The following is a 22,252-nucleotide window of genomic DNA, read 5'->3' on the forward strand; positions in this document are numbered from 1 at the left end:
CCTTGTGGGCTGCGTGGGAGGCCCCTGTTGGTCTTCTCCCCGCCGTGTCCCTGGAGCCTAGCACCCAGTCTCTACACGATAGGTGCTCCGGAAGCAGAGCTGGAGAAGTGAACTCCCGCGGGAGGGGTGCTGACGCCCCGAGCTGCGCTGCCCTGGGGACAGCCCGGCCTCCGATTCTGGGAATCAGGGAACAAACCGGGGCATTTACTTGTAACAGGGCACTGATGCCGCATGAGGCCCATGAAGGATGGGCAGGGTTGGTGGCGGCTTGGCCTCCCGCAAGTCTCGAGGGGACACTCCCTGAGGGTCATCACCTAGTCTAGGGTCAGGGTCATGCCAGTAACATTCCCTGGAGAACAGGGGCACTCACCGCAAACGGACAAGAGGGAGATGAGTTCTGGAGAGTGCGAAGCCTGGGGTCCAGCCGCGTCCCTCTCTCGGGGGGGGGGGGGTCCTGGTCACCACACCTGCAGACGGGCACCTGCAGACGGGCATGCTGCTCCCTGCCCTTCGGCCTCCTCTGGTTGATGAGAGGTAGGAAGGACCTCTGGAGATGCAAAGTGCTGCCACTTCTCACCCAGGAGGACCAAGGTGCCGCAGGCCTGGGCCCCAGGCCAACCCGGAGCTCCTGCCTGCAAGCAGGCCGGGAGTCAGGGGGCGCCTATGCCACGGGGGCTCACTTGGACAATCTCCATGGTGACACCAGCAGCTCCATACCCAGGACATGAGCCAGAAGGATCCCTGGCACCAGGCAGCCTGCCACGCGGGGTGTTGGCGCTGGCGGAACCGGCTACCCTGCCCGGCTCTTGACAACGATGAGATGCTGTCACTGTAACATGCCAAGCCTGTCACCTGCCTTAGCTCCCGCTCCAGGAGGTGGATGCTTCTGCTTCCTCCTGCCCCCCCTTGACAGATGAGGCCACCGAGGCCCATAGAAGGGCAGTAACCTGCCTCTGTCACACAGCAACTCAGGATTTGGACCCCGATCAGTCAGGCACCAAACCTGTGTTCTTCAGCCACAGAAGGACACAAAGCCCCCCCCCCCCCCAATAAGACCCTGTGAGTGGTATCAGGATGGGACCCTGCGTTCCTAGAGTGTTGATACCCTGCAGTGGGATCCCGTTTCTCAGCAGGTTTGGAAGGACACGGGGCTGCTTCTAAGTCCCAGCTTCCCGGGACGCGGGCAAGAAAAGGGCAGGCAGGAGGCAGGGCTGGAAACTGACGTGTCCCTGGTGACCATGAGTTTGCACCCATAAACCATACACACAATTTGGAGGAACAGGTCCTGCAAGAGAGGGTGGGGCAAGGCCAGGAGCGGCTCCGAGGTGATGCCCCACTGCTCAGGGCCACCCCCCGCCCCAGCTTTCTGTGGGATTTCCTGTGATGTGCCTGGAAGTACAGCTCCCTACGCCAGCTCTGTGCTGCTCTCAGCCACTCACACCGCCATGGGGAAGAGCCCACCAGCGCCTTTCCTGAGGACCACCGAGGCAGGGATGGGGAAGGAAGGAGCAGGAAGACAGGGCGCCCCTGGGCAGCCCTCAGCACCTGGAGTCCGAGCAGCAGACATGGCGAGCCATTGGCCACTCAGCAGTGGCTTCCCAAGGGCGCATGTCTTCATAATCAAGCAACCGTCCTCCTGTAGTATCTGCTTTAGCACCGAGGTCCCCAGCGGCCGGCACAAAGGGCACCGAGGGCCGGCCACTGCCAACTTCACGTTCGGTGAGAATCCAGAGGTTCTGTGGCCAGGCCATGTCCCCTTCCCTCCAGGGAATTCAACCACCAATCATTTATCCCCATTTTATAAAGATGGCAACTGAGGCTCTGAGAGGTTTGGACACTTGCCCAGAGTCATACCAGGAATGAGGAGAGAAGCTAAGATCTGAGCCCTCGTTGGTCCCGCTCTGCAGCCCACATTCTGTGGAACACCAGCTCTAGCCACTGCTCTCCTCTCCCTCACCCCCGGCACCTCTAACGCCTCAGAGAGCCAGACAAAACCTACCTAACTCCTCAGAGCCTCAGTCTCCTCATCTGAAAAATAGCATAAAAATACCCACGCAGGCGGAGTCCAAGCGATATGCTCAGTGAAGAATACCGGGTGGGTCTTTCTCCCTTACTGTCGTCCCTTCCTGGAACTCCCCCACACTTGGGACCACCTCTCCCACCACTGCCTCACCCTCTAGACTCCCACAAACATTTCACCTCTTCGCAACCCCTCAGGCAGAGCCCCAGGATCCACTTACCAAGGAAGGAAACATCCTGAAGAGAACTTTCTTAAGTGAGTCACAATCAGGGTACTGTTGGGGACAAGCCAATGTCACTGTCTTCAGGGCCCAGGATCTCCTGGTGCAAACCCATGTCCTGCCCTTTCCCTGGCAGGAGAGGGGGTGCCCGGCAGCAGTGACTCCTGACGCTGGTTATGAGGTCGCCTGACTCGTGGGCCCCACTGCCGCCATTCCTTTGGGCAAGTCTGTGAGCAGCCTCTCCTCTAGCTAACGGAACGGTTTTCTTATATCGACTGTTCTCCTTTTTTACTTAAATTGGTTTTTAATGGAACTGTAGCTACCTACTATGAATGGAAAATCAGAATCATTCTCCAGAGATACAAAGCAAGTGAAGAGCTAATAAACTTTCCCCTAAATGTGATTAAACCGTAGCTCAAGGCCCTGCCCTGCTTGCTCTCCCTCCTCCCCTCTTCCCCTTGTTCCCGCTCTCCCTCCCTCCATCTGTCGTTAAAAAGGCAAGTAGTGAACATCAGAGCTATTTTCGAAGTGTTGTCAGCACCGAACATACTTTCTTTTCAATTTCATGAGAAGGATTAAAAGAAAATTGAAAATTGATACCTCTAGCTCCTTTGATCAAGGGGAAAAAAAGAGAAGATACGAATTACCAATATAAAAAAGTAAATATTTAAATATAGGTGCCTAGGTGGCTCAGTCGGTTAAGAATCTGCCTTCAGGGGCGCCTGGGTGGCGCAGTCGTTAAGCGTCTGCCTTCGGTTCAGGGCGTGATCCCGGAGTCCTGGGATCGAGCCCCACATCGGGCTCCTCCACTGGGAGCCTGCTTCTTCCTCTCCCACTCCCCCTGCTTGTGTTCCCTCTCTCTCTGGCTGTTTCTCTGTCAAATAAATTAAAAAATCTTTAAAAGGGAAAAATAAAGAATCTGCCTTCAGCTCAGGTCATGATCCCAGCATCCTGGGATGGAACCCTGTGTTGGGCTCCCTGCTCAGCAGGGAGCCTGCTTCTCCCTCTCCCTCTGCCTGCCACTCCCCCTGCTTGTGCTCTCTCTCTGTGTGTGTCAAATAAATAAACAAAATCTTAAAAAAAAAAAAAGTAGTAACTGAGAGAAGTTGGGAGAAGAAGACGTTTCTGTCCAGTTCCACTGGCTCCTGTGATTGAGTGGGCAAGAAGAACACTGAGGCTGGATGGGCCAGATGGGCTGGGGGGCTCCCTCCTCAACTCCTCAAATCAGAAGCCAGGCCTTGGGACTCAGAACCCTGCTGCCCACTTTGCAAAGGGAAATGACTCATGGGACAGCATCTCCATCTACCAAGACTTCCCTTCGGCCCACTCCCCACAAAAAGATATGCCCTCAAGGTATGTGCTCCAGCCTAGAGGGCAGGAGGACAGACAAAATATTCTCTCAGAGAAAGTGAGCGACTTGCTCACCCAGCGCGCTGGGAAGTTTGAACAGCATGGCTGTCCAGGCTAGGAGGCAATGGGACACTCCCTTTCCTGACCTTTGAACTTGCCTGCCACAGGAGGCGGGGTCTCCTGTCACAAGGAATCTTTCCACCACTTTTTTGTCTCCAGTGTTCAAGGGATGCCCCACCCAAACGCAGCACCCCCAAATCCTGAGCATCTTGGCCCAGAAGGGTCAGGAACCCCTGAAATCCCTGGTTGGAAACCTAGCTGACATTAGCTGGCTGGGTGACCCTGGGCAACTCATCATCCTATAGGAGCCTCTGTTTTCTCATCTGTAAAATGGGGATAGATGACCTACTGCATTGGAACTTTGTAAGAAAATGTGTGTAAAACATCTGGTAAATTGGAAAGTTTCTCCGGCCCCTTGTCACATCCCCTCCACGGGCTCCAAGAAGAACTAGAGGTTCCCCACCCACCCTCACTCCCCACCACAAGCCCAACTCCTCTTCAGGGGAAGGAATCTCCCCTTCTCGGCACCTCCGAGCCAGGCTGGGGGGCTGTGACCGGGACTTGTTCCACCAGGGGGCGCTCCCTCCCCAGCAGGCGTGCCCTCACCGCCTTGTTCCTACGGGGGCAAACCAGCTTGCCAAGGGGAAACAATCGTGGAGTTATGACACACATCTCAATCACTGAAACCTTTTTAAAATAAATTAAGACAATTTTATTTATTTTTTTAAAAGATTTTATTTATTTATTCGACAGAGATAGAGACAGCCAGCGAGAGAGGGAACACAAGCAGGGGGAGTGGGAGAGGAAGAAGCAGGCTCCTAGCAGAGGAGCCTGATGTGGGGCTCGATCCGATAACGCCGGGATCACGCCCTGAGCCGAAGGCAGACGCTTAACCACTGTGCCACCCAGGCGCCCCTAAGACAATTTTAAAATTATGTGTGAGAATTGGGGGAATCTAATAGTTTTTTAAAGCTCTTGAAGTAAAAAGGGAGGGAAAAAAAGGTTTGAAGGAGAAGCCGCCGCGAGCAGCCCGGAGCTCCCCTCCCGCTGCCTCAGAGGCCCCACAGCGAGCCCCACCATCAGAGTCGGCTGCCCTCTGGGCCGGGCCAACCCCGGCGCCTGCCCGCCCCCCATCCCGGGCTCCCAGAACCACTCCTGCCTCTGCAGTCCATGCCCTTGAGGCAGCCAGAGGGAGCTTTCAAGACACCAGTGAGACTGCGTTGCACCTTTTATTAAAATGCCCTCAGGATTCCCAAGAGAAAAAAGCCCTGTGTGACCGGCCGCTCTCCCCATGGCTCCTCCCTCCTCTGTTGGCTCTCCTGAGCCACACTGACCTCCAAAAATGCAGATTCATTCCCACCTGGGGCCTTCTTCCCAGGCTGTTCTCTCTGCTGGAAGACCCCCTCCCTACTGCCCCCACCGGCACTGGTAGGGAAACAGGTCACGAAGGCCAGATACCACTGCTCAGCACAAAAGCCGGTGACCCTGGTCCAGGCACCTACCCTCCCTGGGCCCCAGGCTGCCCACTCCTGTGCTGGACTCTGGGGGGAGATGTGATGCATGTCAGGAGTACGGGCAACACGGCATTCTGGATCTGCACCCCACTCCCCAAGCACAGCACACAGAACACCCAGCCCTGGTCAGGCCTCCGGAACAATGAGACCCCCAGCTGGGCTCCCAGATGCTCCTCACTGCCCCACTCCCAGGCCTTTGCCCCTGCGGTTGCCCTTGCTGACACCACCACCGGCCAGTCCAAGACCTGCCCACCCTTCCCGACCCCGGTCAGGATCCACTCAGCATAGAATCCTGAAAGAAGCCCAGATACCAGAACCAGGCAGAACCTCAAGGCCTCCGGTCTTCTGCCCCTTCCCAAAAGTCCCTTGGGGCTCACAGACAGGGTCTACAGTCCCTCACTAGGGAGGGACCCTCCACAGTCCATCCAGGGCTGGCAAATAGAGAACACAGAGGCCCAGAGGGAAAACCAGGGTGAGATCAATCTTGGAGGAGCCCCTGGGGGAGGGAGACTTTGAGCTAACAGTTATAGATATTTACTGGACAAATAGTTATCCAACACCTGCTATGTGCCAAGTACTACGCCAGGCACGGGAACTGTGAACAAGATAGACATGGTCCTGCCCTGCGGGGCTGGGGGGAGGGGGCACAGTGGTAAACAGACACACAGAGAAATACTGTGGTGAGAATAAAGCATGGCAGGGGTAGAGCGTGCAGGGGTATCAGGCACTGAAGGGATATTTGAGGAGCACACAAAGGGGAAGCCATTTGATCCAACAGAAGCCCTACTCAGGCGGAGCAGACATCAAACACAAAGGTCCTGGCCGGCTCTGGGCTAAAGGCCCCCTCCTCCAGGAAGCCACTTGAGATTGCTTCTCCTGAGCCACGCTACATCTGCACACCGTCCCATGGCTCTGCCCCCCGGGTGCCCAATGCTTGTGCTCAGCACGATGTGTTGGAGAAGCCAGTGAAGATGCGTCCACACGTAGGCGTGGTCCGTGTCCCCTGTAGGCCAAGGCTGGTGTTCTTCATTCTGGTGTCCCCAGTGCCCAGGGCAGTGCCAGGCATACAGCAGGTGCTCAGTAAGTGTTGAACAAGTGTGAAATAAGGAAGTGATGCCAGAAAACAAGGTCAATGATGGCTGTCCCCACACTTCCCTCCGTACTCTCATGCCCCATCTCCTGGTGGAAGGACACCCACCCTCAGCCGGCCAGGGGGGTCATGACTCCTCAGCCCAGCCGGGCCCAGGAAAATGCTTCTGTTCCACTGGAGATAAATGTCTGTTCCTCTGTTGGATTGTTAGCAGTGCATCGTTAGGGGGCAAAGAGGAGGCATGTTTGCTCCTTAGCCGCAGCCCTCCATCCTGAAGAAGGCAACCCAGGGAGGGGCTGGACACAGCCGTCTCAGGCGAGGGCACGAGGAAAAGCAGCGACGGTCACATGCTCATCATCACGTGAGGAAGGTTGCATTCAAAGCTTGGGTCCCAAGGTCATGGGCTGTGTGGGTGTGAGGTACGAGGAGCGAATGAACGTGCGGGAATAGAGGGTGTGAGTGCGTGTGTATGAGGTCTGCACACGTGTGTGCGAAGACAGGAAAACACCTAGAGGAAAATGCACCAAACTGATCTCTGGGAGATGGGATCCAGATGGTTTTTACTGGCTTTTATGCTTTTCGGTATTTTCTTGATTTTTCTGTACTCAGCCTGCGGTACTTTTAGAATCAGAAGAAAGCTAAATATAAGTAGTGTTTTAAAGGCCATTGACGCAGAAGGCAGAGAGCAGGCGAAGAGGCTGGTGTGGCTGGGCAGGCACCTGGGCCTAGGGAGGTGGGGGGCGCTATGGGGCTCAGGGAGCACAGGTGTCCAGGAGACAGGACGTTGGGCCGCCAGCCCACCTTCCTCACTCACCAGCTCCAGTGTGACACTGACCTCCAGTCCCCCATCTGTGTTCTAAGCTCCTTCTGACCCTGATGCTCCAGAATGATCTGTCCCATATGGCATCTAGGGCTCAGGCCAGGAGGGGCTGGGTGTGAGCAGCAGGAGACACACAACACTGTAGGGGGTGCCTTCTGGGCCTGGGATTCAGCATCAGGGGTGCCTGCCCACTGGAGGGGCCGCCAGCAAGCTCCCACGGCTGGAGACAAGTGCCCACGGTTAGCTGCTGCCCACGTAGGAGGTGACACTCCCGCGTAGGAGGTAATTTTCTCCCGTGCCTACAATGTGCCTACACCGAAACACGTGGGCAGAGGCAGTAAAATGCTGCTGTGACGGGGCTGGGTCCTGCTGAGGGGAGGGTTCACCGAATGGCAGTCAGGTGGAAGCTTCCCCTGAGGTTGACCTGTCCTGACCCCTAGTGTCCAGCCAGATGGCCCCTAAGTCAGGATCTCAGCTTCTAAAGACCCTGAACCTCCCCCCAGGTGAAGGCTCTGCAGATGCCTTTAAGAAAATCCCCTGAGGGGGCGCCTGGGTGGCACAGCGGTTGGGCGTCTGCCTTCGGCTCAGGGCGTGATCCCAGCGATCTGGGATTGAGCCCCACATCAGGCTCTTCTGCTATGAGCCTGCTTCTTCCTCTCCCACTCCCCCTGCTTGTGTTCCCTCTCGCTGGCTGTCTCTATCCTGTCGAATAAATAAATAAAATCTTTAAAAAAAAAAAAAAAAGAAAGAAAATCCCCTGAGGTCTGGTAATCACCACATCCCATTCCCCCACCACCCACCGCCCCCCCTTGGGCTTCCCCCCACCACTAGGCAGAGGCCTTGGCCCTGCCACCGCTTTTACCACCGCCCTATCCACCCTGAGTTCTCCACCCAAGACGCTGCCCAGAGCGGCACACAGTGGAAGGATTGAGGGGCTTCGGCTCAGAAAAATCTGGGTCCAAAGTGACCCAGGCCGAGGTGCCTTCCACCATGCTTCGGGGCCTCCCTTGCAAGAGGGGCAGAACAGTTTGTAAAGGCAGAGTTCCCTATGGTGAGTGCCCGATGGCAGAGGAGGACAGACAGAGCAGGGCAGGAGACACACAGCTGCCACCACCTCCAGATGGCTGCCAGGCCTCACTCCAGCCATGAGGCTGAACCAAGTTTCAGAAGCAAACAGCTCAGCCCAGCGGCATGACCCACCGGCTGCATCACCACGGAGCCTTCGAGGCTCTGGCCCTATGCTTCACCTGCCAGACGGCTGCACCAGGTGTCCTGGGGGAGGGGACTGTCCCCTGCATTCAACCGGGGCCTTGTTGGGGGAACGTGGCCCCATCTCAGACACAGCCTGGTGTCTAAGGGACAAGAGACACACGACCCAACCTCCTGGCCTATGGGACTCCGATATCTGCAAATATTTATTTTCTTCTCCAGGACTCTGGTGAAGAAGGAGGTCAATAGAAGAAGGCCTCTATCCTCTGGGTCTGGCAGGGGTAATAAGCCAGGGACAGACAGGACGCCCATGGGCCCGGGCCTCGCGCTGGAGGACTGGAGAGAGGATGGGCCGCCTTAGAACCTGACGCGGTAGCTCTTCTTCATGGAGGACTGAAGGGTGGCCTTCAGAGGTCTTGACAGCAGTTCAATGAATGAGGCAACAGGTATGGGGGTCGCTGACCTCTGCACGATGTACCTGGACGCCTGGGACAGGACTGAGGGGGAGGCCTGGAGATGCGGGGAGCTGGATAAGGCGGACTCCAGGAACCCAAGCCTGAGGCTGACGGGGCGAGGGTGTCGCTGGGGAAGAGGGAGGTGGCAGACGAGCGGGTGCTCCACTCAGGATCCGGGTGCTTGTGGCTGTCGTGGGCTGCCAGCTGGATGTGCGGGACCTGCTGCTCTAGAATGTTGTGCAGCAGGAGGTCAGGTGTGTGGGTGGGCGACAGTCTGTTGAAGTGCAGGCTTTGGTAGATCTGAGGTGAAATCTGGGGGGAAACAGCAGGCGGTTCACCCAGGACCAAGAGCAGCCTCACAGGAAGGATGGGCCCTGGGGTCTTCCTGGACAAAAGAAGTCTCCAGAGTACCACGGTTTTCACGGAGAACCACAGCCCACTGGCACTGCAAGCCCACTGTGTGCCAGGTCTGGCACTGGCCCTTCTCCTGGTGCTGACAACAACACTTTGTGCTCAGCACCGGACTCTCCCCATCTTAGAATGACGCCTCAAGCTGGACCCGAGTGGGGCCCCCACCTCTCCTGTCAGCGCTCACCAGGCTGCGCTCTGAGGCCCATCTCTAGAAGGCGGGAATGCTGAGCAGCCCCCCTTCGCACTGACCTCTCCAAGCCCAGGACAGAAGGGGTCTCTCGCTTCAAGAGCCCACCACAGAGGGAGGAAGCTCTATTGGCAAACGCCTTTGGAAGAGGCTTGAGTCTGTCCAAGCAAGAGGCAGGATGGGCTCAAAGCTGTCCTGCAAAATCCCCGGCTCCCTTTTTCTTTCCCCAAGCCGAGCGCCCTTCCATTCCTTCCATCCCTGAGGCACCAGGAGACCCTGTGTCTGCTCTGGAGCGGCCCACGGTATGGAGGCGGACAAACAGCCAGACGAATAGCCACAGACTCTGGGAAATTCTTTTAAGTCGATCAGAAGTACCAGGCCTGCGGAGAGCCGCCTGCCATCTGCCCCATGAGGGTGTCCTCAGAGACAAAAACCTGTGTCCGTGGCCTGGTGTCCAGGGCACCAGCCAGACCAGCTTCCTCCCACAACTGCCTGTGGCCCAGCATTCTGTTTAAGGACTGACGCTCCCCGGCCCCTGACTGGAGGGCCCTGGGGGCACAAGGGTGGCTGTGGATGAGAGGGGCTCCCCAGCCTCCCGCACCAGCACCTCGGGGAGCAAGCCCCGCCCTGCCTCACCTGGTGCTTCATCCAGCCATACTGCACGTGGGTGGACAGGAGTCGGTGACGCTGGGACCGGTCCTTGGGCTTGTATGCTGCTCCCACAACTTCGCTCACCTGGGGGCGCCACGGGCAAGAGTGAAGCCTCGGGGCAGACCGTGGCGGGCCCCTCTGTGCCCTGGGTCCCCCCGCAGCCTCACCTGCTTGCCCTTGGACTCCCACTTGTGCCAGCTGTGCTCGATGTCTTCTGGAGAGCGCTCTCCGGCCCACGGGGACGTCTGGGTGATCTTCTGTAGCTTGGCCCACGCCTGGGCCTCCGCGTCGGCCTTGCCATTCAGGAGAGCCATGAGCGCCACCTGCTCCCGCCGCTGGTACACCAGGGCCTCGGCCAGAGCCCGCTCCTCCCTGACGCGAGGGCCTTTCCTTCATAAGACGCCCTCATACCACAAGGCAGGGTAGCCTTCCTACGGACCCGGAGAGGCTTTCTCCCTCCTGGGCCCGAGCCTCTCCCAACCTTCTCATCCCTCCCCTGAGGCTGTACTGCCCAGGGCCCATCATTAAACAAATGTCCAGGGAACGTTAGCAAAGCCCAGACTAAACTGACCCCTGACAAGTCCTGTGACCTTTCCTACCACCCTGTGCTCTCCCCCATGGAGGCCTAACACCCCATCTTGACCTTACCTGGGCCTCCCCTTGCGAAATATTTAAACATCCTCTCCCTCCCAGGGAAACCCTGCCTCTGCCTTGTTTGCTAATCCCACACGGGACTGTAAAGATGTATACCTCGACAAGAGGAGAGGAGCCACAAGGACCGGATGGGTACCTGGAAAACTCCTACTTACATATCAAAACCCAACTCCAGAAATCTCCTCTCCTATGAAGATTTTTACTTGACCCACCCAATGAGGGGACTGTCCTCTGAGCCATTCCTGTTCTTAACAGTCCCATCACACATCACATAAACCAGCAGCCGTGAGTTTGCATGTCCATCTCCCCGAGGGGACTGCGAGGTCTCGGAGGCAGGACCTGTGTCTGGATTGTTTTGGATCTCTAGAACCTAGCACAGAGTCTGGCAGTCAGCAGGACCTCAATAAACAGTTTTCGGAATGACCCAACATGATCTGAGACTCGGTCAGGAGTGAGAGTGGCACACGGGTGGAGGAGGAACCCGGAGAGGAAAGCAGCAACCTGACTTTCCCGGGGCTCAGGGAAATAACTCAAGCCTCTGCTCAGGACCAGAGCCCCGGGCACTCTCCTCCTAGGGACCTCTAGCCACATAGAAATGGCCTGGGCAGGGGAGCCAGCCCTGGCTGATCTGGACCTGGCTCTGGGGCGGGGGCCCATCGAAGGGCCTGCATTTTTATATTTCCTGCTGGTTTGTGCCACTCAAACTTTCGGCTGAGCTGGGCTCCTAGGCCACAGCTGCCGCCTGTACGGTCCAGTGTCCTGCAGGTCCCAAGACTGTGGCCTTCTGAGGGTCCTCCCCAGAGATGTCCGGCACTACCCAGCCCAGATGAGGCTGCCCAGGACCTGGGGAGGCTCCCAGCATCCCCCTCCTTGGGCCGGCAAAGAGCAGGGGGGCTGTGATAACTCACTGCAACTCTGGACGGAAGACCTTCTGGGCCGTGTCTGTAGAGTCGGCCTCCTCTGAGCTTTTTCTCACTTCAAGATCACCGACCATCTGAACACCCTCCAACCTTTTCCAAACACTCAGGCCAAACGTCCCTGTGATTTAACCAGACCCAGCTCAGTAACAAGAACTGGACTACCTCCCCTCCTCTGATCCTTCTGCCCTTCACCCTCCCCCCTCAAGAGTCAGCTAGCAACCCCTTACCCTTGGCCTACACCTCCGGATGCTTACCACGTGCCAGGCATTATGCTGGCTACTCAACAAATACCCGAAGGAACCAGACACTAGCCCTAGAGTATACTTGGAGCAAAGGCCAAAGCATCCTGCCCCGCATGTAGGCTGAGATGGAAAGGGCACTGTGGCGATGACAGCGATCCTCGGGTGGGCTTACGTAGCTCGTGTAGAAAGTAGCAATGGCACAAAATGATCGGGTGTCCATCAGATGTGAGTTGGGGCGGCGCTGGGGAGGAACAGGGCTGGAGGGGAAAGCAGGGAGTGAGAACAGAGAAGCATGAGTCCGGCTTTGGGGCAGGGCATAGCTAGTAGTAGGCCATTCTCCTGCTGCAGATTTTTTAGAACTTAAAAAAAATATAGTAAAAAATCCTACTTTAAAAAGTCATCGGAGAGGTGTAGAAGTGAAAGAGAGCAGATGAACTAAAATTACAGAAAGGGAAGAGTCCTTCCAAGAAGACCTGAAAATGAGGGCTGCTTCCTTCTCTGGGAGCATTTTCTGAGTCTGCGGGTGGGCTTAGACAAAGGAAGCTACTGGAAGGAAGAGAAACTGCCCAAGCTTCTGAGAGCCATTCTGGCTGGCAGGATGGATCAAGTCTAATGGAGTTCCATACACATCGCTGTGTTTTCCACAGACATTTGCTGAGCACTGGGGGAGCTGAGGGCCTGGAAGTTGGGCTAGACAGATAGAATGAGGTTCATGGGAGACAAAGTCCCACTAGAGGAAGAAGCCTTTTAACAAACACAACAGACTTCACCCTGGAGACAGACGTCACAATGGAAAACAGAAGCAAACTGAGTCTACCGAAAGCTGCAGTCCAGACCCAACCCAGCTCAGTTCCTGACAGCAGTGAGATGAACAGCCCCATAGAGAGGAACCAGCACAGGCACTGGAGGGAAATCATGCAAATTTCGGTCTCTGTGGTTCTTCTATACAAAGTCCAAAGTCTGGGGTTTCATTTTAGATTTGGTTTTAGTTTGGGTTTGGGTTTGGGTTTTGGTGGTGGGCGGGGGAGGTGTTGTTGTTTTGGGGGATTTTGGAGGGATGAATTTTTTTTATGCATATAACATGTAAAAAGAGAGGAAAGTATAACATAAAAGTATAACCTGAAGTTACAGGACAGAAAAGTATAACCTAAAAAGAAGAAATAGGCATAAGAATCGGACCCACAGAGAATTCTGACGTTGGAGTCATCAAATAAAACTTTAAAATAACTATTGTAAATGAAATAATGGAAAATATGAACAAAGGGAAGGAAAAGAAGGAGAATTTCAACAATGATTTGGATTCTATAGGAAAGAACCAAATGGGTATTTCAGAACTAAAAAAAAAAACCAAAAAACCAAAAACAAAATTAAGAATTAACTGAATGGATTTATTTTTTTTTTTTAAAGATTTTATTTATTTGACAGAGATAGAGACAGCCAGTGAGAGAGGGAACACAAGCAGGGGGAGTGGGAGAGGAAGAAGCAGGCTCACAGCGGAGGAGCCTGATGTGGGGCTCGATCCCATAACGCCAGGATCACGCCCTGAGCCGAAGGCAGACGCTTAACTGCTGTGCCACCCAGGCGCCCCTAACTGAATGGATTTAATAGCAGGCTGCATACAGAAGAAGGCAAGATTAATGAATTGGAAGGCAGGTCAGCAGAAAATATTCAAACTGGAATGCAGAGATTGGAAACAACAACAACAACAAAATGAACAGAGCAGAGTATGAGAGATATATGGGACTGAGTCAAATGTTCTAACATACATGTAACTGGAACCCCACAACGGGAGGAGAGAGAGGATGGGTAAAAGCAGTACTGAGAAGATGATGTTTGGCAATTTTTTTAAATTGATGAAAAATAGCAACCCACAGGTTAAAAAAGATCAGTGACTCCAAGCAGTATAAACACAAATAAAACCACACTTCAGCACATCATAGTCAAACTGCTGAAAACCAAAAGCAGACAGAGAAAAAAGAAAAATTACGTTCAAAGTATCAACCTCTGGGTGGCTCAGTCGGGTAAGCGACAGATTCTTGATTTCGGCTCAGGTTGTGATCTCAGGGTCATGAGATCGAGCCCCATGTTGGAGTCTGCCTAAGTGGATTCTGCTTAAGATTCTCTCCGTCTCCCTCTGCCCCTCCTCACCCCACCCCACTCACACATACTCTCTCTCTCAAAAAAAAAAAATTAAACAAAGTGTCAACTTACAACTGACTTTTCAAAAGAAAATACAGAAGCCAGAGATGATGGAAAAATCTTTTTTTTTAAGTACTGAAAGAAAATAAACTTCCAGCTGAGAATTCTATGCCCAGTAAAATAGTCTTAACATTTTAAGGCAAAATAAAGATGTTTTCAGATAAATAAAAGCTTAAAGAATTAATCACTAGCAGGGATGCCTGGGTGGCTCAGTCAGTTAAGTGATTGAGTCTTTTCTTTTTTTTAAGATTTTATTTATTTATTTGAGGGAGAGAGTGAATGAAGGAAGGAGTGGTGGGAAGAAGAAAGTAAGATTCTTGCACAAGAAGTGGTATCAGGTCAAGAGTGCATATTATAATCTCTAGGGTAACCACTAAAGGATAATATAAAAACAAACAATTAAAAAGCTAATAAAGGAATAAAACAAGATAATTGTTTTAAATACTTGATTAATCCAAAAGAAGGCAGAAAAAGAAGAAGGAAGGAAGAACAGAAAACAGATATCAAGATGATAGACTTAAACCATGTAAGTAATTTCATTAATATTTGAATGGACTAAATATCCAATTAAAAGGCAAAGGTTGTCAGGGTGAAAAAAATAAGACTCAATATAATGCTCTTCAAAAGAGGCACATTTAAATATAACGACAGAGATAGGTTGAAAAGTCATGTTGGCAAAGGGTACAAACTTTCAGTTATAAGGTGAATTAAATTCCGGGGATCTAATGCACAGCATGGTGACTACAGTTAATGATACTATATTGCCCACTTGAAATTTGCTAAGAGTAGATATTAAGTGTTCTCACCACCAAAAAAAAAAAAGTAGTAACTATGTGAGGTGATAGATGTAATAATTATCTTGATTGTGGTAATTATTTCACAATGTACCCATATACCAAATCATCATGTCATATAGTTAAGATGTCAGCTTACTCAGTCTTTTTTTGGTTTCTATTACTATGTCTTCATAGTCACTAAACTTTTCTTCTGTAGTATCTAATCTGCTATTAATCCTATCCAGTGTATTTTTATCTCAGACATTGTTTTTAATTTCTTAATTTCAATTTGGGTCTTTTTACATATATTCCAGTTCTCTCTTTAACATGCTGAGGTTTTCTTCTATCTTTTGTAACACATGAAGTACATTCATAATATTTATATACATTATATATTATAATATTACATCTATTTATACTATATTATATACAATTTATAATGTTACAGACATACTTGTATATATTATATATAATTTACACTAATTTTGTATATTATATTATGTATAATATATGAGTATAAATTATACCTCAGGAATTGCTATTCTTTGCTGCCTGCTGTCTAATGTCTGGAGACTGTTATATATATTTTGTTCATCCTTTTAGTCATTTAAAGTGGAGATGTAAATCCAGTCCTTGTTACTCTGTCATGTTTGGAACCAACAGAAATGATAGGCAATAGAAACAGACCCGGGAGTGAACCAGATATTGGAATTATCAAAGACTTTAAAATAACTTTGATCAAAATGTTCAAGAATATAAAGTAGAAGATGAGGAATTTCATCAGAGAACAGAAATAAATTTAAAATAACCAAAAAGTTTTTACCCATATAAGAGCTGAAAACGCAAGGAAACCTAGGTGAATTAATTCAGAAAGGAATAAGCCTTTGATAAGAGACAAGAGACCAAGGCTGCTTCCAACCTGACAGAGTAATGAGAGGAGGTTGAACCCTCTGTGGAGGAGGAGAAACCAGATGAGTCCTTAGTGAACTTTGAACAGCCTCACATGACATAACAGATTATAGCCCAGGATGTTCCAGCCACAGGGCAAGTCTGCAGCTACCCACCAACTCTTTCCTTCAGGCCTTCCCAGGGTATATGGTGACCATACAAGGCAGGCTGGGGGCCAGGCAGAAGAGCTGAGAGAGAGACCATGCAAGTACTAAGTGTAAGAAAGTATAAGATGCTTTTTATGTGATGGCTATATGGGTATGTATTTACTTTCTGAAAATTCATAAGCTGAACCCTTTTGGTTTGTGTGCTTTTCTTTATGCATGTTATAACACAACAAATAAATTTATTTTTAAAAAGAGAAAGGGATGTGCCTTCTCAGATATATGATTCACAAAAATATACAAAGGCAAATAATTTTGGGTGGGTGGGTGAGTGAGTGGATGGACAGTTGATGGATGGACAGACTGCTGAATGGACAACTAGAAATCCTGTGATACTATTTGAGCAGAGACAGCTGCTGTGGCCTGAAACCCCACCCCACAGGATATAAGGTTTATGCCAGCTTAGGTTCTAATGGGGACAGGGCCATGATGGGCCATGTAGCATGGCTGACCTTCAGCAGGACCCATACCAATGGTGTCACCGGAGAGTTTCCAAGCCTTGACGTCACAGTCCTGGCCAGCACTGATAACCAGCTGGAAGCTATCCACATACAGGATGTCTGCCACACTATCCAAATGGCCCTTCCAGGTATTCAGAAGCTTGGGGGGAACCAGGGAAATGGTCTGGCCAGCCACAACCTACAGGGAAAATACAGGAGAACTACTTATACTGGAGCTAGTAGAGCCCTCTGGAAGGATCCTAGGACACAGTCCCCTGGCCCATGTCCCAGGGTCCTAGTTCTAGACATTCTCCCACATTAACTTAGGTAAGTTCTGGCACTTCTCTGGCCGCCTCTAGTCCCTTCGGTTAAGTCATAAAGAAGCATTTGCATATTGCTATGTTGTTTACCAACTGCATCTATACAGATTATCCCATTTGAACATCATAACAACTTTCAGGATGGGCGAGTCTCACCATTTCACAGAGGAGAGAAGTGAGCCCAAAGCCGCATAGCTAGAAAGTGGTGAGGCTAGGACAAGACCTGGGTCTTCTAAAATTATTCAGCTGGGCACTGGGATAGAACAGGGTGAGCAAGGGAGTGACAGATCACATTACACTATGAAAGGATGAACTCTACTTAACTGGAAAATGAGTAAAAATAACCAGGATTCTTTTAAATAAAACAGTATTGAAGGGGGATGTATTTTTACCATATTCAAGTATGTTAAGTCACAATATAAAAACTTTAAACAGAACAATGGGGGATGATAGAAAACTCAGAAACCAACATACATTTATATAAAACATCCGTATGTAAGAGTGGCAGGAAAATTTGTGGTAATAGAGAGCATGACCCATAAACAGTGCTGGAATACCTGATAAACTATCAAGAGAAACTTCAATCATTGCTGTGTTTCTTACAACTAAAGAAATGGTAGGCACCTAGCTGGCTCAGTTGGCAGACATGCAACTCTTGATCCCACAGTTGGGAGTCCGAACCCCATGTTGGGCATGGAGCCTACTTAGAATAAAAAATTTTTTTAATTTTTAAAAAACAACTAAAGAAATACTAAAAGGATCAAAGAATTCTTTTTAATAAAACCGCAAAACATGTAAAAGAAAATATGAGTATTTAGCTTACCTCTGAATAAGAAAGTGATTGACAATGGGAAATACCACAATGGGAAGAAAAATTGATTTGACCCCCCCAAAAAAACTAATTTTAAAATCGTCATAAATAAAATTAAAAGGCAAATGACCAATTGGGGGGAAATACTGGCAATACATAGACAGATAGTAAGTTAATATTTTTAATATGTTTAAAAATGATTATACATCACTTATAAAAGATGGTTACCACAATAGAGGAATGGACAGAGGACATAAAGAGACAATTCACAAAACTATACATGACCAACAAAATAAGATGTCAATATCACTAATAAGCAAAGATATCTTCATTAAAATCAAAGGAAACCATTTGCATTTAAAAATCAGCCAAAAGGTTTTTTCACTTCAAACATTTATTTACCGAACGCCTTCTATAAGCAAGGCACTCTAGCAGCCCAAGGAACCCTCACTTGGATGAATACCGCTACTAATCAATACTTTATGCTGGCAAGGATAAAGCAAAATACTAGAAGTGCAAAACTCTATAAACCTTCTGGAGTGCAGTTTGGCAGTACACATTAAAGGCCTTGGAAAGATTTATGTTGTTTTACAAACTATTTTCATGAGATAAACTACCAGATGTGCAGATGAACAACTACGAACAACAACAAAAAGATTGGTGAAAAAGAAAAATTGCTCTATCATTTTTATAGCTTTTAAACACAGCTTTATTGAAATACAATTCACATACAATTTACCCATTTCAAGTGCTTGCTTCGGTGGTGTTTAGTATATTCACAGAGTTTGCAACCACCATCGTGATCAATTTTAGGTCATTTCATGGTGTAAGTAGAATCAGACAATATGCGGTTTTTTGTGGCTGGCTTCTTTCACGTAGCATGTTTTCAAGGTCCATGGTGCTATAGTGGGTGTCGGTACTTTATTACATTACTTATCCATTCATCCATTGTGGACACGTGGGTTGTTTTCACTTTTTGGTTATTACAACTAATGTTGCTATAAACACCCACATATAAGATTTTGTGTGGACGTGTCTTCATTTCTCTTGGGTGTATTGCTGGGTCATCTGGTAACTCTGTGTTTAGCTTTCGAAGAAACTGTTAAACTGTTTTCCAAAGTGGCTATACCCACCTTATGTTCTTACCAGCAATGTGTGAGAGTTCCAACTTACCCACATCTTGGCCGACATTTATTATCTACAGCCATCCTAATGAGTGTGAAGTGGGATCTCGTTATGGTTTTGATACGAATTTCCCTAATTCCTAATGATGTTCAGCATCTTTTCATATACTTATTGGTGATCTGTGTATCTTCTTGAAGAAATGTCTATGTATCCTTTGCCCATTTTTATTTGGGTTATTTGTCTTTTTATTGTTGATGTGTAAGAATTCTTCGAATAGTCTGGATACTAGTTTTTACCATATACATGATTTGCAAATATTCTCTTCTATTCTATACGTTAGCTTTTCCCTTTCTTAAAGATTTTTTTAAATTTATTTATTTGACAGAGATACAGCCAGCGAGAGAGGGAACACAAGCAGGGGGAGTGGGACAGGAAGAAGCAGGCTCCCAGCAGAGGAGCCTGACGTGGGGCTCAATCCCAGAACACCAGGATCACGCCCTGAGCGGAAGGCAGACGCCTAACGACTGCGCCACCCAGGCGTCCCAGCTTTTCCCTTTCTTAATGGTGTCTTTTGCAGGCTGAAAATTTTTAAATTTGACAAAATTCGATTTATTTGTTCCTTTTTTTGCTTGTGATTTTGCATCATATTTAAGAAATATTGCCTAACCCAAAGTCATGCAGATTTCTTCCTATGCTTTCTTCTAGGAGTCTTATAATTTTAACTCTTCCATTTAGGTCCATGACCACTGAAGTTAATTTTTATATATGTTGTGAGGTATGTTCTTCTCTATGTTATATGTTCATTCTTCTTGTGTGGATATGCAGTTTTCGCAGCATCATTGTTTAAAAGGCTATTCTTCCCTCCATTTGATTGTTTTGGCACCTTTGCCAAAAAATCAATTGACCATAATGTGAAAGTTTATTTTTCCACGCTTAATTTTATTTTATTGACCTGTATGTCCACCCTAATGCGAGTACAACACTATTTTCACTGTAGCTTCAGAGTAAGTTTTGAAGTTGGGAAGTGTGAGTTTTCCAACTCTGTTCTTTTTCAAGATTTTTGAACCATTCTAGGTCACTTGTATTTCCATATGAATTCTAGAATCAGTTTATCAATTTCTGTAAAATAAGAAGCTGGGATTTTGATAGATTACATTGAATCAATTTGGCAAAAACTGCTATATTAACAAGATTAAATCTTCCAATCCATGAACAAGGGCTATTTTTACATTTATTTAGGTTGTCTTCAATTTTTTTCAACAGCGATCTGAAGTTTTCATAAAACAAGTTTCGCACTACTTTTGTAAACTCATTTCTCAATGTTTTATTCTTTTTGATGCTATTGTAAGCTGGATGCCTTTTATTTCATTTTCTTGCCTACTTGCCCTTCTGGTAAAACATTAGTAGGAATGGCAAGAGCAGACATCCTCATCTTGTTCCTGATCTTAGGAGGAAAAAGTTTGATCTTTCACCATTAAATATGATAGTAGCTGCTTTTTGCAGATGGACTTTACCAAGTTGAGGAAGTTCCCTTCTACTCCTTCTTGATTGAACATTTTTATCAGGAAAGGTTGTTGGATTTTCTCAAATGCTGTTTCTGCATCTACTGAGATGATTATGTGTCTTTTGTTCTTATTCATGTAATATGGTGTATTACATTAATTGATTTTGGATATTTTTTTAAAGATTTTTTATTTATTTATTTGACAGAGATAGAGACAGCCAGCGAGAGAGGGAACACAAGCAGGGGGAGTGGGAGAGGAAGAAGCAGGCTCATAGCAGAGGAGCCTGATGTGGGGCTCGATCCCATAACGCTGGGATCATGCCCTGAGCCGAAGGCAGACGCTTAACCACTGTGCCACCCAGGAGCCCCTGATTTTGGATATTAAACCAACCTTGCATTCTAGGGAAGCCTCACTTGGCCATGCTATGTAATCCTTTTCATATGATGTTGGATTCAATTTTCTAGTATTTTATTGATGATATTTGCATCTATATTCACAAGAGATGTAGTTTTACTTTCTTATGATGTCCTTGTCTGGATATAGTATCAAGGTAATATTGGCCTCATAGAAAACTCTTTGGCAAGAATTCTTGAGGAATTGACATTAATTCTTCTTTAATTATTTAGTAGAATTCACCAGTAAAGTCATCTGTACCTGGGCTTTTCTTTGTGGGAAGTTTTATTACTAATTCAATCTCTTTACTTGTGATATTCAAATTTTCTATTTCTTTAGATTTTCTATTTCTTTTTGAGCCCACTCTGGTAATTCATATCTAAGAATTTATCCATTTTCTATCACTTTTTTGATAATGAAAAATTTAAAAACTGATCTAATGTCTGACAATAAGTTAAATAAATGATTGTATCTCTATAAAGCAAATATGACTTAATCATTAGAAAGTCTGATCTTTAAGAATGTTTGAGAATATAGGAAATTCTAGGTACATACAATATAATCCCAATTTGTTTAAAATATATCATTATAACATGGTCAGGAGCACAGGTTTGCCATCAGACAGACTTGGACTTACTCCCAGATCCAACATCGGCAGTTGTGTGAACTTAAGACAGGTCCCTCCAGCTCTTCAGTTTTATATTCCTCATCTGAAAAGTAACCTCTCCCTCACAGAGCTATCATGGAGAGTCAATGAGAGAATACCTAAAAGCCCTTATCACAATCTTTGAAACACAGTAAGCAGTAAATAAATGACACTTATTGGGCACCTGGGTGGCTTAGTCAGTTAAGCAGTGGCCTTCAGCTCAGGTTATGATCTTGGGGTCCTGGGATCGAGCCCCATGTCAGGCCTCCCTGCTTAGTAGCGAGTTTGCTTCTCCCTCTCCCTCTGTCCCTGCCCCCCTCCACTCGTGCTCTCTCTCTCTCAAATAAATAAATAAATAAAATCTTTTTAAAAAATAAATGGCACATACTGTTGTTATTAAAATGGTTATATTAACATTACAGATTCCTCATCTATTGAACCCATGGGTGACTGATTCCCAACAGATTTGAATGCAGTAAAATTTTCTTCTTACTGAAACCAGACCTAGCATCTTTGTGCAGAGACTCAAAAGGCACCTAAGAGTGCAAGATATTTATCAAAACCGCAAATGCATACAAGCCCTTGACCTAGAAATCTGACTTCTAGGAATCTATGCTTCAGACATATTTTTCACACATAGGAAACAACATCCACTATTCACTTTTAAGAAAAAAAGACTGAAAACAACATCAATTTCCCTTCAAAGGGAATTATATCATTAATATATCCTATGGCTTACTGCACAGCTATAAAGAATAATGTACTTCTATGCAAAGATCTCCAGGATATATTATGGAATAAGAAAAGCAAGGTGAGCACCAGTGTGTATGGTATGCTACCTTCACGTAAAAATAAGGAGGAAAGAACTTTGCACATTTCTGTTTGGATAAATAAATACTGGAAGAATCACCAAAAATCAATAGAAGTGAAACAAGAAGAACTGGTTTTGGTGGGAACAGGAGTAGGATGAAGAGTCCTCACCATAAGCCTTTTCTACTCCCTGAGTTTTTAAATCTTTGTTGATGTATAACATACATATAGAAAAGCATACATGTCATAAATGTGCCACTGTATAAATTTTTACAAGCTGAACACAGCTGCATGGCCAGACCCAGATTTTGA

At 48.1% G+C, this 22,252-nt stretch overlaps 1 protein-coding gene across 1 annotated transcript in view; it reads right to left on the reverse strand.

Annotated features, from left to right (window-relative positions):
- Nucleotides 1-8,010: 8,010 nt before the first annotated feature.
- EFCAB8 (EF-hand calcium binding domain 8) overlaps nucleotides 8,011-22,252 on the reverse strand; it is a 57,953-nt gene continuing 43,711 nt past the window's right edge. Inside the window, 6 exon segments of the mRNA XM_087853659.1 lie at nucleotides 8,011-8,885; nucleotides 8,888-9,050; nucleotides 9,973-10,071; nucleotides 10,155-10,359; nucleotides 11,550-11,679; nucleotides 16,361-16,529. Coding sequence (XP_087709785.1) covers nucleotides 8,641-8,885; nucleotides 8,888-9,050; nucleotides 9,973-10,071; nucleotides 10,155-10,359; nucleotides 11,550-11,679; nucleotides 16,361-16,529 — 1,011 coding nt within the window. The 3' untranslated portion in view covers nucleotides 8,011-8,640.

Source organism: Ursus americanus, chromosome 22, assembly GCF_024610735.1.
Source record: "Ursus americanus isolate L20-20 chromosome 22, mUrsAme1.1.p, whole genome shotgun sequence".
Lineage (NCBI taxonomy): Eukaryota > Metazoa > Chordata > Mammalia > Carnivora > Ursidae > Ursus > Ursus americanus.